The 17,507-nt window shown below is 40.1% G+C and overlaps 1 protein-coding gene across 1 annotated transcript in view; it reads right to left on the bottom strand.

The window, feature by feature from the left end:
• Window positions 1-3,133: 3,133 nt before the first annotated feature.
• rad21 (RAD21 cohesin complex component) overlaps window positions 3,134-17,507 on the bottom strand; it is a 65,678-nt gene continuing 51,304 nt past the window's right edge. Inside the window, exons 11-14 of the mRNA XM_033019213.1 lie at window positions 16,690-16,835; window positions 14,692-14,841; window positions 12,475-12,558; window positions 3,134-3,538 (exon numbers count right to left, since the gene is read on the bottom strand). Of these exons, the coding sequence (XP_032875104.1) occupies window positions 3,347-3,538; window positions 12,475-12,558; window positions 14,692-14,841; window positions 16,690-16,835 (572 nt within the window). The 3' untranslated portion in view covers window positions 3,134-3,346. The remainder of the gene's footprint in view (window positions 3,539-12,474; window positions 12,559-14,691; window positions 14,842-16,689; window positions 16,836-17,507) is intronic.

Raw genomic sequence — 17,507 nt, 5'->3', positions numbered from 1 at the left:
GACTGAAAATTGGAGGACAAGATTTCTGTCCAGGAGACTTGGCAAGGGCAGAGTCAGAAGTATGTGTGATGCTGACTCTTGACTATCCATTATGGTAGAGAGAAAGTAACAATTATGGAAGGCATTGTTGAGGAAGACACGAGATGCAGAGATCCGGAGCAACGAACTGCTGGATGAACTCAGCAGGTGTTGCCGCATACACGGAAGGGAGTGGATAGTGAACATTATTGGTTGGGACTGTTCACCTGGACTCGGGAGAGGAAATATAGCCAGGGTAAAGAGGTGAGGGGTGGGGCAAGAGCTGTGCATATTAGAGCAGCTATGTGAATGAAGTCTTGTTATCAAAGCAAGTACAATGAGGACAGAGGAATCAAGAGTATAATTTGGTCTGACTGGAATTAAATGCAAGGGAGTGGAAAACATCGGGTGTTAGAGAATAGACAGTAGCGGGATCCAAATCCACTAGTAACTGGCTTCCAATAGTCAAGCAAACTTTGGCTCAACAATGGACAAGCTGCACGACAATTTGGAGGGAGTGGAATAATCAGAAACACAAAATATAAAACTGCAGAGCACCCTAGAAACATGCATCATGGGGGGTGTTGATGAGAAAAGCTTGGACACCAAAGGTGATGGCAGGGCAACACAAACTACAGGAGGCATTCATTGGTAATAACTGCCCCTGCAAATTCTCCCCTTTTTACTTTAAATGTTTTCCATAAACTATTTTTTTTTCCCCTTGATGTGCATCTCTGTTCTCTTGACTCGATTAAACTACTGGCTTCCCAATTTATTTTCTGCACCCTTCTGTTAGGTATTTATCTGTTCTCAAAAAATCAAAAACAGACTCCGAATTTGCGAAATACAGCACCATCACCAACATTGTTCTCTATAAAAATCATGAAATTATTGACAGGTGAATCTCAGGTGAATACCCATTTTTCTTACTACTACATCTAATCAACTTATAGCCCTGCCACAGATATGAGATTGCTCTTCACAAAGTGGCAAAATACATCTTGTGTGATTGTGGTCATTGTAAACTATTCCCTTTTGCCTTTGGTCTGCAATCTTTGATGCAGATGACAAAATCATCAACCTTTGACCAATTGGGTGCCAATGAATGGTCTCTTTTTGTGCTTCCCTTTCATTATCTTTGGTGATGCCTCAGCCTTTGATCTTGCCCCTTCATGATACATTCTAATTTTTCTCCAGCAATGAAAACAGGCAAGGTATCTAAATGGATAATTTTCATTTCAATATCATACAAGTCGAAGAGGCGTTAGAAGTGATGAAGTTAAGAGAAATGTAGCCAGCTGTTATCTTTCCATTCAAGAATGATCCAAGAATATTGGGGGTTTTTGGTAACAAGGGCAGAATAGATTTTGTTCGGGGAATGGCTAGGGGAAGAGAAAATATTGCCATTAAATAGGTATCAGAACGTTAAAAGGTGTAATCTGAAAACAGTCATATAAATAACTGGCGACATAAGTTTTCTTCTTTTTTTATATCGGCAAGTAGGCTTAATGGGGGAGAGACATACATGTTTCCAAAACAAAATTCTGATTAAATTGTTCCACAAAAACTATCAAAACCGATACAAGTATTTTATTAGAAAAGTTATACATAACAGCAAGAACTATCACTGTTCAGCAACATTTAGCAATGACCTAATTTAAGCAACAAACTAGAGACTCAGTAGCATCAGCAAAATGCTGCTTAAAATGAAAGCTGTCACCTTTTTCATAATTAAACATTCATTAAAAATTATCTACACATTTTATACAAAAAAGGGAATTTAAGCTTACAGGCACATTATGTTTAAAATGATAACAGGTTTGTAACATTCCAGACAGTTATTAGAGCATACTAAAATTATGAGTATAACTTTAGAATTAATTGAATATTTCATATATCCTTGGTTGCATTTTAACAAATAGTTTGAAATTCAAGTGCAGAATGGGCATACTGGTGGACTGTGTTCTAAAAATTTCAATGCAGACGAACCAGCGCATAATTGTAAAAGTTAAATTAAGTGCAAGCATTCATCCCCAACTCTTCATAGTACTGAGATGTAAATTTAATTTTATGAAATGGCATCTTATTGAGATAATCGACCAGCAATGGTGGTACACAAGTGACATTTTCAAATGTTTAAGAAAGAACTGCAGATGCTGGTAAAATCGAAGGTAGTCACAAAATGCTGGAGTAACACAGCGGGTGAGGCAGCATCTATGGAGAGAAGGAATGGGTGACGTTTCAAGTCGAGACCCTTCTTCAGACTGATGTCAGGGGAGGGGGTGGGAAAAATAATGTAGGCGGAGACAGTAAGACTAGTGGGAGAACTGGGAAGGGGGAGGGGGAGGGGAAAGAGAGAGAAAGCAAGGGCTACCTGACGTTGGAGAAGCCAATGTTCATACAGCTGGGGTGTAAACTATCCTAGTGAAATATGAGGTGCTGTTCCTCCAATTTGCACTGGGTCTCACTCTGACAATGGAGTCTTTCCAGGTGAGGCAGAGGCTCACTTGCACCTCCTCCAACCTCATCTATTGCATCTGCTGTTCCAGGTGTCAACTTCTCTACATCGGCGAATCCAAGGGCAGGCTTGGCGATCCTTTCGCTGAACACCTCCGCTCAGTCCGTCTTAACCAATCTGATCTCCCGGTGGCTCAGCACTTCAACTCCCCCTCCCATTCCCAATCTGACCTTTCTGTCCTGAGCCTCCTCCATTGTCAGAGCGAGACCCAGCGCAAATTGGAGGAACAGCACCTCATATTTCGCTTGGGTAGTTTACACCCCAGTGGTATGAATGTTGACTTCTCCAACTTCAGGTAGCCCTTGCTTTCTCACTCCTCCCCCTTCCCAGTTCTCCCACTAGTCTTACTGTCTCTGCCTACATTATTCGTCCCGCCCCCTGCCCTGGCATCAGTCTGAAGAAGGGTCTCGACCCGAAAAGTCACCCATTCGTTCTCTCCATAGATGCTGGCTCACCCTCTGAGTTACTCCAGCATTTTGTATCTACCTGACAGTTTCAAATAATGCAATCAACAAACCCATAATTATGTCTGCACAGAAACATACTAAATGTATTCGTAATCTGAAATATTAGGTATTTCTCCAATCATGATTTTTCAGTATAAAACCTGACAAGGAGTGAGAATTATTTATATTTGCCATAAACACTGGAATAACACACCTATCCCCAAAAAATGGAGTTCTCTGATCAAAATAATCTTTCAATAGTCAATATACATTAAAACCATCATATCAAAGAGTTGTAATGGTATCTGTTCCCCATTTGGGGCAATACATATCTAGTGAATAAACACTAGCCCTTTAAGATCAATCAGACAATATTGAATCTGGGTCCTGGTGTTGCTATAATGTCACTGTAAGGTTCAGTCTGCGCAAGTTCAATTGCCTGTTGCTTCTTCAGTACCAAGAAACTGTAGAATTTTGCAGCCGCTTGTTTTCGGTTATTTTTCCGACATAGATCTGCCAGGCTAATAGATTCAGCTCCCGTTTTAGCCAAAACTCTCTGCAAAAGATGAAAATATTTAAGGCATACTGAAAAATCTAACTATGAATATTTATAAACAAACGGCTACACAAGAGTATCTGTTATCCATTTAATAAGGGACAAGAAAACGTTTGGCTGAAAACCTGAGCTTAAAGCCTTTTTAAAGGACAAAAGGGACTTTTATTTTTACTCATTCATGCAGCGTGAGAGTTGCTGTCAAGGCCTTTATTTATTCCCCATTGCCTTTTACCATGAATTGACAAACTTGATCATTTGCTGTCTGTGCTCAGGTGAAGGTACCACCACCTGATTACAAACTAAGGATTGGACTTAATGACCATAAAGGAAAAATAATACTCCCAAGCTTGAATGAAAATAAGTCTTGAGAGCAGTCAGTGTTATGGTCGAAGAGGTGCTGAAGGTACTATCATGTATGAAGGTAGACAAATCTCCAGGGACTGATCCGAGGACATTGTAGGAAACCAGAGAGGAAATTGCGGGAGCCCTGGTTGAAATTTACGAGTCGTCTTTAAATACAGAATGGAGGCTGACAAATGTTGTGCCTTTATTCAAGAAGGGCTGCAGGGAAAATGCTGGGAACTATAGGCCATTGAGCTTAACATCTGTAGTTGGAAAGTTACCCGAGAGTATTCTGAGGGATAGGATATACAGGCATTTACACGGACAAGAGCTGATTAGGGAGAGTGAGCATGGTTTTGTACGTGGGAGGCCGTGTCTCACAAATCTGACTGAGTTTTTTGAAGACATGACCATAAAAGTCAGAGGGCAGAGCTGTAGATGTTGTATATATGGACTTCAGCAAAGCATTCGACAAGGTTCCGCATGGTAGGCTGCTCAGGAAGGTTAGATCGCATTAGATCCAAGGAGAGATAGCTGAATCGATAGAAAATTGGCTTCATTGGAAGGAAGCAGAGGGTGATGGTGGAAGGTTGCTTCTCGGAATGGAGTCCTGTGACTAGTGGTGTGCCTCGGGGTTTGTTGCTGGACCCATTACTGTTTGTCATCTACATCAATGATTTGGTGAGAACAAACAGGGCAAGATTAGCAAATTTGCTGAGGATACAAAAGTGGGGAGCTTTGCAGATTGTGAAAATGGTTGTGAAAAATTGCAGCATGATCTTGATCAAATGGCCAGGTGGGCTGCGGAATGGTTGATGGAATTTAATGCAGAGAAATGTGAGGTGTTGGATTTTGGGAAGTCTAACATGGGCAGGACCTACACAGTGAGTAAGAAGGAACTGCAGATGCTGGTTTGAACCAAAGATAGAAACAGAAAGCTGGAGTAACTCAGTAGGGCAGGCAGCATAACCATATAACCATATAACAATTACAGCACGGAAACAGGCCATCTCGACCCTTCTAGTCCGTGCCGAACACGTATTCTTCCCTAGTCCCATATACCTGCGCTCAGACCATAACCCTCCATTCCTTTCCCGTCCATATAACTATCCAATTTATTTTTAAATGATAAAAACAAACCTGCCTCCACTACCTTCGCTGGAAGCTCATTCCACACAGCCACCACTCTCTGAGTAAAGAAGTTCCCCGTCATGTTACCCCTAAACTTCTGTCCCTTAATTCTCAAGTCATGTCCCCTTGTTTGAATCTTCCCTACTCTCAGTGGGAAAAGCTTATCCACGTCAACTCTGTCTATCCCTCTCGTCATTTTAAAGACCTCTATCAAGTCCCCCCTTAACCTTCTGCGCTCCAAAGAATAAAGCCCTAACTTGTTCAACCTTTCTCTGTAACTTAGTTGCTGAAACCCAGGCAACATTCTAGTAAATCACCTCTGTACTCTCTCTATTTTGTTGGCATCCTTCCTATAATTAGGCGACCAAAATTGTACCCCATACTCCAGAATTGGCCTCACCAATGCCTTGTACAATTTTAACATTACATCCCAACTTCTATACTCAATGCTCTGATTTATAAAGGCCAGCACACCAAAAGCTTTCTTTACCACCCTATCTACATGAGATTCCACTTTCAGGGAACTGTGCACAGTTATTCCCAGATCCCTCTGTTCACCTGCATTCTTCAATTCCCTACCATTTACCATGTACGTCCTATTTTGATTTGTCCTGCCAAGATGTAGCACCTCACACTTATCAGCATTAAACTCCATCTGCCATCTTTCAGTCCCACTCTTCCAACTGGCATAAATCTCTCTGTAGACTTTGAAAATCTACTTCATTATCCACAACCCCACCTATCTTAGTATCATCTGCATACTTACTAATCCAATTTACCACACCATCATCCAGATCATTGATGTACATGACAAACAACAGTGGACCCAACACAGATCCCTGTGGCACCCCACTAGTCACTGGCCTCCAACCTGACAAACAACCATCCACCATTACTCTCTGGCATCTCCCATTCAGCCACTGTTGAATCCATCTTGCTACTCCACCATTAATACCCAACCATTGAACCTTCTTAACCAACCTTCCATGAGGAACCTTGTCAAAGGCCTTACTGAAGTCCATATATACAACATCCACTGCTTTACCCTCATCAATTTCCCGAGTAACCTCTTCAAAAAATTCAAGAAGATTAGTCAAACATGACCTTCCAGGCACAAATCCATGCTGACTGTTCCTAATCAGACCCTGTTTATCCAGATGCTTATATATATTATCTCTAAGTATCCTTTCCATTAATTTGCCCACCACTGACGTCAAACTAACAGGTCTATAATTGCTAGGTTTACTCTTAGACCCCTTTTTAAACAATGGAACAACATGCGCAGTACGCCAATCCTCCGGCACTATTCCCGTTTCTAATGACATTTGAAATATTTCTGTCATAGCCCCTGCTATTTCTACACTAACTTCCCTCAATGTCCTAGGAAAAATCCTGTCCGGACCTGGAGACTTATCCACTTTTATATTTCTCAAAAGTGTCAGTACTTCCTCTTCTTTGAATCTCATAGTTTCCATAGCTACTCTACTTGTTTCCCTTACCTCACATAATTCAATATCCTTCTCCTTGGTGAATACCAAAGAAAATAAATTGTACAATATCTCCCCCATCTCTTTTGGCTCTGCAGATAGCTGTCCACTCTGACTCTCTAATGGACCAATTTTATCCCTCGTTATCCTTTTGCTATTAATATAGCTATAGAAACCCTTTGGGTTTACTTTCACCTTACTTGCCAAAGCAACCTCATATCTTCTTTTAGCTTTTCTAATTTATTTCTTAAGATTCTTTTTACATTCTTTATACTCCTCAAGCACCTCATTTACTCCATGCTGCCTATAATTATTGTAGATCTCCCTCTTTTTCCGAACCAAGTGTCCAATTTCCCTTGAAAACCATGGCTCTTTCCGATTTTTACTATTTCCTTTCAACCGAACAGGGACATAAACTCCCTTCCTTAACCCTCTAGCTGTCTCCTCCCACACTCCCATCCGTCCGCCCTCGGGCTCCTCCCCCTCCTCCCCTTTTCCTTCTTTCTCCCACCCCCCATCAGTCTGAAGAAGGGTTTTGGCCCGAAACGTCGCCTATTTCCTTCGCTCCATAGATGCTGCTGCACACGCTGAGTTTCCCCAGCAATTTTGTGTACCAGGGACATAAAGATTCTGTACTCTTAAAATTTCACCTTTAAATGTACTCCATTTCTCTTCCACATCTTTCCCATAAAACAAAAAGTCCCAATTTACTCCTTTTAAATCCTTTCGCATCTCCTCAAAGTTAGCCTTTCTCCAATCAAAAATCTCAACCCTAGGTCCAGTTCTGACCCTCTCCATAATTATATTGAAACCAGCATCTCTGGAGAGAAGGAATGGGTGACGTTTCCGGTCGAGACCCTTCTTCAGACTGGTTAGGGATAAAGGAAACAAGAGATATAGACGGTGAAGTGGAGAGATAAAGAACAATGAATGAAAGATATGCAAAAACGTAACGATGATACAGGACACAGGCCATTGTAAGCTGTTTGTTGGGTGAAAATGAGAAGCTGGTGCGACTTGGGTGGGGGAGGGATAGAGAGAGAGGGAATGCTAGGGCTACCTGAAGTGAGAGAAATCAATATTCATACCACTGGGATGTAAGCTGCCCAAGCGAAATATGAGATGCTGTTCCTCCAATTTGCTTTTAGCCTCACTCTGACAATGGAGGAGACCTAGGACAGAAAGGTCTGTGTGGGAATGGGAAGGAGAATTAAAGTGTCCAGCAACCGGGTGATCAGGTTGGTTCACGTGGGCTGAGCAAAGGTGTTCTGAGCAAAACAATTGCCCAGTCTGCGCTTGGTCTCGCCGATGTATAAGAGTCCACATCTTGAACAACAGATACAGTAGATGAGTTTGGAGGAGGTGCAAGTGAACCTCTGCCTAACCTGAAAGGACTGTCGGGGTCCCTGGACAGAGTCGAGGGAGAAGGTATAGCGAAAGGTGTTGCATCTTCTATAATTGGAGGGGAAGGTAACTGGGATGGGGGTGGTTTGGGTGGGAAAGGATGAGTTAACCAGGGAGTTGCGGAGGGAACAGTCTCTGCGGAAGGTGGAAAGAGGCTGAGGGGAAAATGTGGCTAATGGTGGGATTCCGTTGGAGGTGGTGGAAATTTTGGAGGATTATGTGTTGTATGCGACAGTGATGTATGCGACAGTGATGGGGTGGAAGGTAAGGACTAGGGGGATTCTGTCTCTGTTGCGACTATGGGGAGGGGGAGCAAGGGTGGAGCTGCGGGATACCGAGGAGACATGATTGAGGGCATCATCTATGATGGGAGAGGAGAACTCCCGTTCCCTAAAGAATGAGGACATCTCAGATGTTCTAGTATGGAACACCTCATCTTCGGCGCAGATGCGGCATAGACGGAGGAATTGGGAGTAGGGGATAGTCTTTGCAGGAAGCTAGGTGGGAAGAAGTGTAGTCGAGATAGTTGTGGCAGTCAGTGGGTTTGTAATAGACGTCAGTGAATGGTAGGGCTCTGGGTAGAATTGTAGAGCAGAGGATCTAGGAGTGCAGGTGCATGGTTCCTTGAAGGTGGAGTCACAGGTAGATCGGGTGGTCAAAAAGGCTTTTGGCACATTGGTCTTCATCAGTTTAGAAGTTCAGGTCATGTTGCAGTTGTACAACACATTAGTGCAGCCCCATTTAGAGTATCGTGTTCGGTCCTGGGTACCTGTGATATAGGAAAGATGTTGTCAACCTGGAAAGGGTACAAAGAAGATGTACGAGGATGTTGCCAGGACTAGAGGGTCTGAGCTACAAGGACAGGTTGAGTAGGCTGATTTCATACCACTGGGCTGCAAGCTGCCCAAGCGAAATATGAGATGCTGTTCCTCCAATTTGCGTTTAGCCTCACTGACAATGGAGGAGACCTAGGACAGAAAGTCTAACGTAGGGTTACAACCCGAAACATCACCCATTCCTTCTCTCCAAAGATGCTGCCTGTTCTGCTGAGTTACTCCAGCTTTTTGTGCCACCTTTAATTAAAAACAGTATTTGCAGTTTCTCCCGACACATGCTAAACTGTAGATGGTACTGTCTGTCTAGACTGCCGTTGAGATCATAACAAATCCACGCGAGAATATTTTATGATTCATCTTACATGTGCCTTATGATTGGGGAGTTAAACAAATCAATTAATGCAGTACACCAAGAATTGTACTTAGTAACTAAAGTTCCATTAATGATGGCAGCAAGGATGCGGATAACAAAGCCTGGCAATTGAAGTGAATGCTAAAGGGCATGTCCCACTTATGCGATTTTTTCAGCGACTGCCGGCACCCGTCATAGTCGCAGCAGGTCGCCGAAAATGTTCAACATGTTGAAAATCCAGCGGCGACCAGAAAAAGGTACGACTCTTTGGGCGACTATTCACGACCATACAGGCGTCGCCCCACGACATGAGCCCAGGCCCCTATGTTATCAGAGGAGTTGCTAATGAAAGTAAACATTGTGTGATTGTCAGCCAAGACAACCACTCTGATGTTAAGATAAGGGAACATCACTGACATAGCTGCTGAAGACATCGTACGATTACAAAGCCTACTGTGTTTGATAAATATATTTTAATAAAACTTGACACTTGTTATTTACCTTTCATTACATGAAGGCTCAAATGTCAGGCTCCCATTTTACTGATCTTTTCACTCCAATAGAGAGCATGAATCAACAGTAGTAGCAATGGTATTAAACTAATCAGTGCCACAATCTACATGGATAGGACAAGTTTGGAGGGATATGGACTAAACGCAGGCAGGTGGGACTAGTGTAGCTGGGACATTGTTGGCCGGTGTGGGCAAGTTTGGCTGAAGGGCCTGTTTCCACACTCTATGATTCTCTATGACTCAAGATTTGGAAAACAATGCTGCAAGAGGCAGGTTTTCCAGGCTACAGCATGGTTACCATGGCCCAGCAGATCCATATTAACTTTAAAAACCCTTATTATTGCCTCTTATTAACTTACAGGAAGGGGTAATTCAGCATTGGGAATGTGGGCGCCAACCAGAGTATCCAGAGGAAATTTGCGTGGCAGAGCAATCTTGCAAACTTTGCACAGACTGCTACCGAGGTCACAAGCGAACGGAGAGACCCTGAAGTTGTGGGGAAACAGCACCAACTGCTGCGCCACTGCTCTGGATTTCTCTCAGAAACGTAACCAGAACCACTTGCAGGAAAGCAGATTCTTCAATTCTTTGATGAATAAAATGTCAGCCAAGGATGTATTTTCAGCAGTGAGCTGCTATGCCTCACAATGACCGCCCATGGACATGGTTGACAATGAAAAGGATGAAAGAAACTCACTGCTAAATAAGCCTTGAAACCTTACTTAGTCAACTGTTAAAATTACCCAATGTTCCTGAATTCATAATCAATGTTACTCAATATTTCACATTAAATAAAAAAAAAAATTAAAAGCTTAAAAACATTTTGTACATTTCAAATAAACCTGAAATGTACATTTGAAAACAATTAAATAAAAACCTAAATTAGGTGTGAATTTAGTCCTTTATAGTTGTTCCCCCTCATTGGTGTCAATAGCAAAGCAGAACATTTAAGCAGATTCCCTGTGGCAAGTAGTGAATTGTAACTTTGCCGAAGTACAGGTAGTTCTGATGTAACACAATAGTTGAGTTTCTAAGAAGCAGCGTGTTATAGAAAATTGTGTAAAAATGCAAAAATAGGGTAAAGGAGATTGGAGGCTGAGTTTTAACTCAAAATACCAGGATTTTCAAAAATAAAGTTTATTTTTGTTACTGCAGGCTAAAAATAAGAATGGCTGTATGTTTCATGTAGTTCTGCTATACTGTGAGTTTCCATACCTTTTTTAGGAACACAACTATTGCTTATAGCAGATCTATCGGTGTATTGTTTGTTAAAAAATACCTGTATCCAATCTTAGTCTTCCTATTATAACTTTCATCAGGATAGAATCACAACAAGGATTTTGTTTTGTAACACGAGCATAATTTATGAAAAAAATCATTCACTTAAACAAAACAGTTGGTGGTATTTTACGTTCATTTTACCTAGTCCACCATATTAAAAAGGGATTCTCTTCAAAATATCACTGATCCTAATAAACTTAAAATTGTGTGGCCATAAAGTATTTAAAAAAAACATCTTTATGGGGCTCAGCGCAGGACCATGTTCTTGATGTCCGTTAAATCATCTGGAGTTTTAGAGCATGATTTCAAAATTTACAGATGGCATGGAAAGCGAGACGAGCGTAGGTATCAGCAAGAAATATATTACAACATTGTAGGAGGACAGTGAGGTCAGTGAAGCAGCTGGACATAAAACAAGTGAAATTCCAAGGAGAAAAATGAGGTGACACATTGTAGTAAGAAGAATGAAGAGAAACAATAGATTCTGAAGGGCCTGTCCCACTTACGCGATTTTTTCGGCGACTGCCGGTACCCGTCATTAGACGCAGCAGGTCGCCGAAAATTTTCAACATGTTGAAAATCCAGCGGCGACCAGAAAAGTGTACGACTCTTTGGGCGACTACTCACGACCAAACAGGCATCACATGCCGCGTAAGTGGGAAAGGCCCTTAAATGTTACAATTTTGAAAAAGTGGAAGACCTGGTAGATTTAGATTTTACTAATTTTACATAAAATCCTGTTTTGGTCCCAGACAGAGTGCTGTGTTTAGCTCTGGGCATCATACAAGGATGGAAATGAAGATTTAAGAGAAACCATCAATTTGTTAGAATTTATCTAGGGATGGATTTTGTTATGGATAGAATAGGGAATCCCAGACTGTTGCTTTTGCAGCAAAAAGAGAATTTATTTCCAAATCATGAAGTGTTTAAATAAAAAGGAATTATTTCTAATAACTGACATAAGAAAAATCTTTTTAAAATGTGGAATGCACTTGGTGACTGAATAATGGATATGGATTCAATTGAAACTTAAAGAAATGAAATGCAGAAGTAAAATGGGAATGTGTAAGAGTGGGATTAAGTCAGACTGTACTTGAAAATCACACAAAAAGCCTCATATCCATCCTAATGCTTGTTGCCAAGAATTCAACAATAGATCAAATGGCATTCTTATAGTGGTATATTATTTTACAATTCTGGAGGCCTTCCAAAAACTAAATGAAAAAGGGAAACATTTCAGTCCAAAAGATGACATCCAATAATGAGTCATCAAACTCAAAATTTACCCCACATTATCCTATTTGCTGAGAACGTGTATTAGTTTATCTTAACTTTTTTGGCATCCTTTAGATTTAGGGGCAAAATTCTTGGATCCATGGTCAGAACAGATATAAAACGGTATTAAAGGAAGCCAACACATTAATTAGTGCTGACACGTGTACATTAAATAGTCACATTATTTTTTGCAACTTCAGTTATTCTTACTTTATTATCTGAAAAGTCTTTGAATGGCAATATAATATTTGGACAATTTTATACAATTTTGCTGCACTAATCCCTTCAGAATGTTAATTATTTCTAAATTACTTACCTGTAGACCATGAAGCATTTGTTGAGTTCTCTTATTCCACCGCCTTTCTTCCTGATCCTGATCACCTCCTACTGTTTCCTCTTCCTGAAAACAAAATAGTTTTATGATTGAGTAATTATATTTAAGTATGGAAGAGGAAACATCAATAAACCAACCTCAATCCCAAAGGCATGAATAAAGACCTTTCTCTGAAATCTTAAATCTACAGATTATTCTAATTCTCCAAATATATGAATTAAGAGTTGATATATGGCAGTAATCGAGTTTCAAAGAAATATGGCCATACTGATATAGAATAGAATTTATTATTCATAGTTAAAAAGTCAATCAAAATAAAATGATTCTTCCTTTGTTGATCAAATCAATTACACAACCATCATTGTGGTATTTAAATAAAAAGCTATTTAAAACTAAAGCATTAAAAAGCTTACAGAATCATCTAGTATCAATACTAGAATCCATTGACTCATTGCCACCAATTGTAGATAGCGATTGCTGCAAACTGGAAAGCACCCAAATGACCGCCCAGTGCGTTAGATAACCGATCAGTAAACCTGGATACACTGAAGGGCTTTTCACTGAATTTGATTTTTGGTAAAGCTTAAGCGAAGGCAAGTATGGAACAACTTTGACCCCCCCCCCCCTTTAAAAAAAAATGTATTTTCTTTCTTAAAGTTATCAAAATGTTTCTGGGCCAAGTGTCCATGGGAGTTCTCCAGTATCTTGCTTAAGCAACCAATTCCAGTATCTAAAAAGGTATCACTGTTGAACAGAATCTACTCTCACTTGGCACCAATGTGCACAATGATTAAAGTAAACCCCAGGCAAAATGCCTCACATCTAGCAATGTTACAAAATTTTGAGATTTTAAAAATCAAGTCTGTAATTTATCCCATCAGATAAAGCATAAAAATAAGTTTAATTTGACACCTAATTCACTTTCATATCTCAAGTATTTAAAAAGTTATGGCCATTTTCATACTGGGAAATGAGCATCTTGTTCCCTATTGATTTTCTATGGACATAACAAAAAAGCTGTGATCGTGAACAGTCAAAAGCCCATAACTTTCTTAAAAATTAAGAGAACTGAATGAAATTTTCAGTTATCATAGATTGAAGCATTCTGAAACAAATATAAAATAATCTTACTTGGATGACCTGAAATTAAAGCATATAATTAGTTAGTTACCTAATTGTAGCTAATTTCAGACTTCAATTACTAGATCTAAACATCTATCCATTTCTTAATAAATGATTAACATTTTTAAATAGCCTAAATGTCCAAATAATATTCACAAATAATTCACAATAAAACATGATTTTTAAATCTCATTTACATTAATTTATAGGCCAAATGGAAGGAATTTAGTGTTTAATTGCTGTAAATAAATGCCCATTTAAATCAGCTTTCCAGTGGGTCCCTGTGGAACGCGCTGGTTTAGAACGTTCACATTGCGGTAGATTTGTGCCTCAAATGCCGAGAAAAATACTGCGCGATATAATGGGGCCAAATTGAGCTACTCGCAATAGTAAACTTTGTATAAAGGGATCTTTAGAAGCCCTTTTTAATGTAAAAATATACAACCTAACTTCTGCTATTTGCTTTATGAGACCCTGCGGTTGGTGACGGTCGCGGGTTTAAAGATTGATTTTTAAACTACTATAACTATTATTCAAGGCCTTTAAACCTAATAATAGCTTTTGCGACGGGGTCTTCCAGCGATTTTTCGTTAATAATTAACTAGGCTGAACATTTTCGATTGGAACAGCTTAGAGAAAATCGCGTTTTAAACCCGCCCCCTCTAAACGGCGCCAAAATCGCGCACACCCACAACGGAAGATTTTCAAGGACGCTTCAGGTAGGCTTTGCAACATACCTATCACATCTTTGCAACGATGCTTGAATGAATTACACTAAACAAGATCAACAATCTCTAAATAACTAGCGAATAACAAATGACCAAACGTTGTGCTGAATCTGTTAACTTTAAATTGTTGAGGCAATGAAACACATTTTTCCGACTGGTATCTGCTCAGTTTCACATCAAGTATGTGACAATATTGTCATAATATTATCTCCAATAGCTTTGGTCTCAATATATATTGCCCATACAGTCCCAAATTATACAAATAATCTAATGATCAATAATCATATCCCCCCCCACCCCCCATGTTTCAGAAAACCACCCGAGTGAACGAACAAGTCGGTATACCCACCTCTTCCTCGTCTTCATCTTTCTTTTTCTCTTGCAGATCTGCAAGTTCTGGGACAAGGTCAGTGATGTGCATTTGCTCCTCAGGGAGGCACTCTACAGGTGGAATTTGCAATTCCTGCTTTTGATGCTGTGGCTGTTGTTGCTCTTCTTGCTGCAATAAATTTCGCAAATTCAGTTAGAAACAAGAAAAATAATCCCCATTGAAACTAGGCTCCAGAGGAATGTGAATGAAGTTTCTTTACGAAGATGCAATAGCTGTTGCCAAACCAGAAGGGCATCACACTTGAACTGTAAAAGACGCATCCTCCCACTGATGGACTTAAAAAGACAGATCACCTCAAAGATTTTCATTGTCAGGTGAGAAGAAACTGACAGTGACTACCATTACTGCATTGGGACTTGGGAAAAACACCAAGACATTGCTTATCTCATTGGGCACACAATATTCAATCAGGGAGCAAACAGCTATGAATTTATATGAAAGAAAATTCACATTTTGGCACAATGGCCTTCATAAGGTCATAAAGAATAGTATAATTAGGCCATTCAGCCCATCAAGTCTAATCTGCCATTCAAGCATGGCTGATCTCTCTTGCTCCTAACTCCATTCTCCTGCCTTCTCCCCATAACCTCTGACACCTGTACTAATCAAGAAAGTCTGAGTATTGAGTATAGAAGTTAGGAAGTCATGTTGCAGTTGTATAAGACGTTGCTGAGGCCGCAATATTTAGAGTATTGTGTTCAGTTCTGGGCACCATGTTATAGGAAAGATGTAATCAAATGGAAAAGACACAGAGAGGATTTACGAGGATGCTACAGGGAGAGGTTGAGTAGGATGGGACTATTCCTTGGAGCGCAGGAGGATGAGGGGTGATCTTGTAGAGGTGTATAAGATCAAGAGCAGAATAGTTCCAGTAGACGCACAGAGTCGCTTTCCCACAGTAGGTGAATCGAGGACTTGAGGACATAGGTTTATGGTGAAGGGTAAAGGATTTAATAGCAATCTGAGGGGGTAACGGTTTCACACCAAGGGCGATGGGTGTATGGAACAAGCTGCCAGAGGATACAGTGCCCTCCATAATGTTTGGTACAAAGACCCATCATTTATTTATTTGCCTCTGTACTCCCCAATTTGAGATTTGTAATAGAAAAAAATGCATGTGGTTAAAGTGCACATTGTCAGATTTTAATAAAGGCCATTTTTATATATTTTGGTTTCACCATGTAGAGATTACAGCACTGTTTATACATACTCCCCCCATTTCAGGGCACCATAATGTTTGGGACACAGCAATGTCATGTAAATGAAAGTGGTCATGTTTAGTATTTTGTTGCATATCCTTTGCATGCAATAACTGCTTGAAGTCTGCGATTCATGGACATCACCAGTTGCAGGGTGTCTTCTCTGGTGATGCTCTGCCAGGCCTGTATTGCAGCCGTCTTTAGCTTATGCTTGTTTTATGGGCTAGTCCCCTTCAGTTTCTCTTCAGCATATAAAAGTCATGCTCAATTGGGTTCAGATCGGGTGATTGACTTGGCCACTCAAAAATGACTTTTTTGACTTTCATTGGCACAACTTTGGTCCTCATGTTGATAAACAGCAATAAAAGTTTCCAAAGGCGATGGAAAGACTGGAGGAAAGACTATATGCTGAGAGCTCTCTTTGACCCAAATATTATGGAGTGCACGGCAGTTGAGGGACTATCGCAACGTTTAAGAAACAGTTAGACAGGTACATGGATAGGACAGGATTGGAGGGATATGGACCAAACACTGGCAGGTGGGACTAGTGTAGCTGGGACATGTTGGCCGGTGTGGGCAAGTTGGGCGGAAGGGCATGTTTTCACACTGTATCACTTTATGGCTATAATTTAGTTGATATTTTAAGTATTTTGAGTCACAGGCCATATATTATTTTTCAACATAACTTGCTACTTCTTGATTATATTTAAGATTTGTTCAGTTTTTAAACACTGTTCCTAATAAAAGCTATACTCACAGGTAATGGAGGCTCAGTTTCCATTTCCTTTGATTTGCGCTTGGAAACTCTCTGTGGTGGTGGCATAATTGACTCATCTAGTGCAGTCCTACTGCTTTCTAATATAGATTCTTGCAAGTGACTGGGCTCCTCCAAGATGGGTTCACCTAGATTCCAAAAACATGGACAATTTTAATATGCTTATTTTGCCAGACAATTCAATTACAAATTTCAGCTGTATTTTTAATATTACGATGTGCACTAACAACAAAGATAATTCTAAATAAGGCAAAATTGCAAAATATTAATGTGCGAAACATAACAGCAACAATGAAAAGAAAAAAACAATGTTTGGAATGGCCAAGAAGCCATTAAGGATGATTCTAGATTAGGAAAAGTCAAACTTGGTCCCAATGTAGAGATCTTGACCTCCCAAGATCAAAATAAACTTATTCAGTACTTTCACTCTTAAAGTTATGCTTGTCCTGTGCTTTAAGAATTCCTCTCAGCATCTCAAAGAATCTGCGCTAAAAATACAAATGCTCTTTAAAATATTTTCTGCTAATGGGACACAGAAATAATTTATATTTTCTAAAAAAGACAATGATTGTAAATCTTTATTTAAACAGTATAGCACAGGATTGGGCCCTTCAGGCCGCAGTGTTTGATGCCTCGCTGAACCGATGGCACCTGCTGAACATGATCCATATCCCTCTATCCCGTGCTGCCATGTGCCTATCTAAAAGCACCATTTCACAATAAGAATACAACAAAGAAATAAAATCCCAAACAAGAGACAACATCTGTAATATTCTCTTAACTGAGTAATATGTGGATAT

This window comes from Amblyraja radiata, chromosome 4 (genome assembly GCF_010909765.2).
Source record: "Amblyraja radiata isolate CabotCenter1 chromosome 4, sAmbRad1.1.pri, whole genome shotgun sequence".
In the NCBI taxonomy this organism is placed as follows: domain Eukaryota; kingdom Metazoa; phylum Chordata; class Chondrichthyes; order Rajiformes; family Rajidae; genus Amblyraja; species Amblyraja radiata.
The sequence above is the reverse complement of the archived record's forward strand: the minus strand, read 5'-3'. Positions and strand labels throughout refer to the sequence as shown.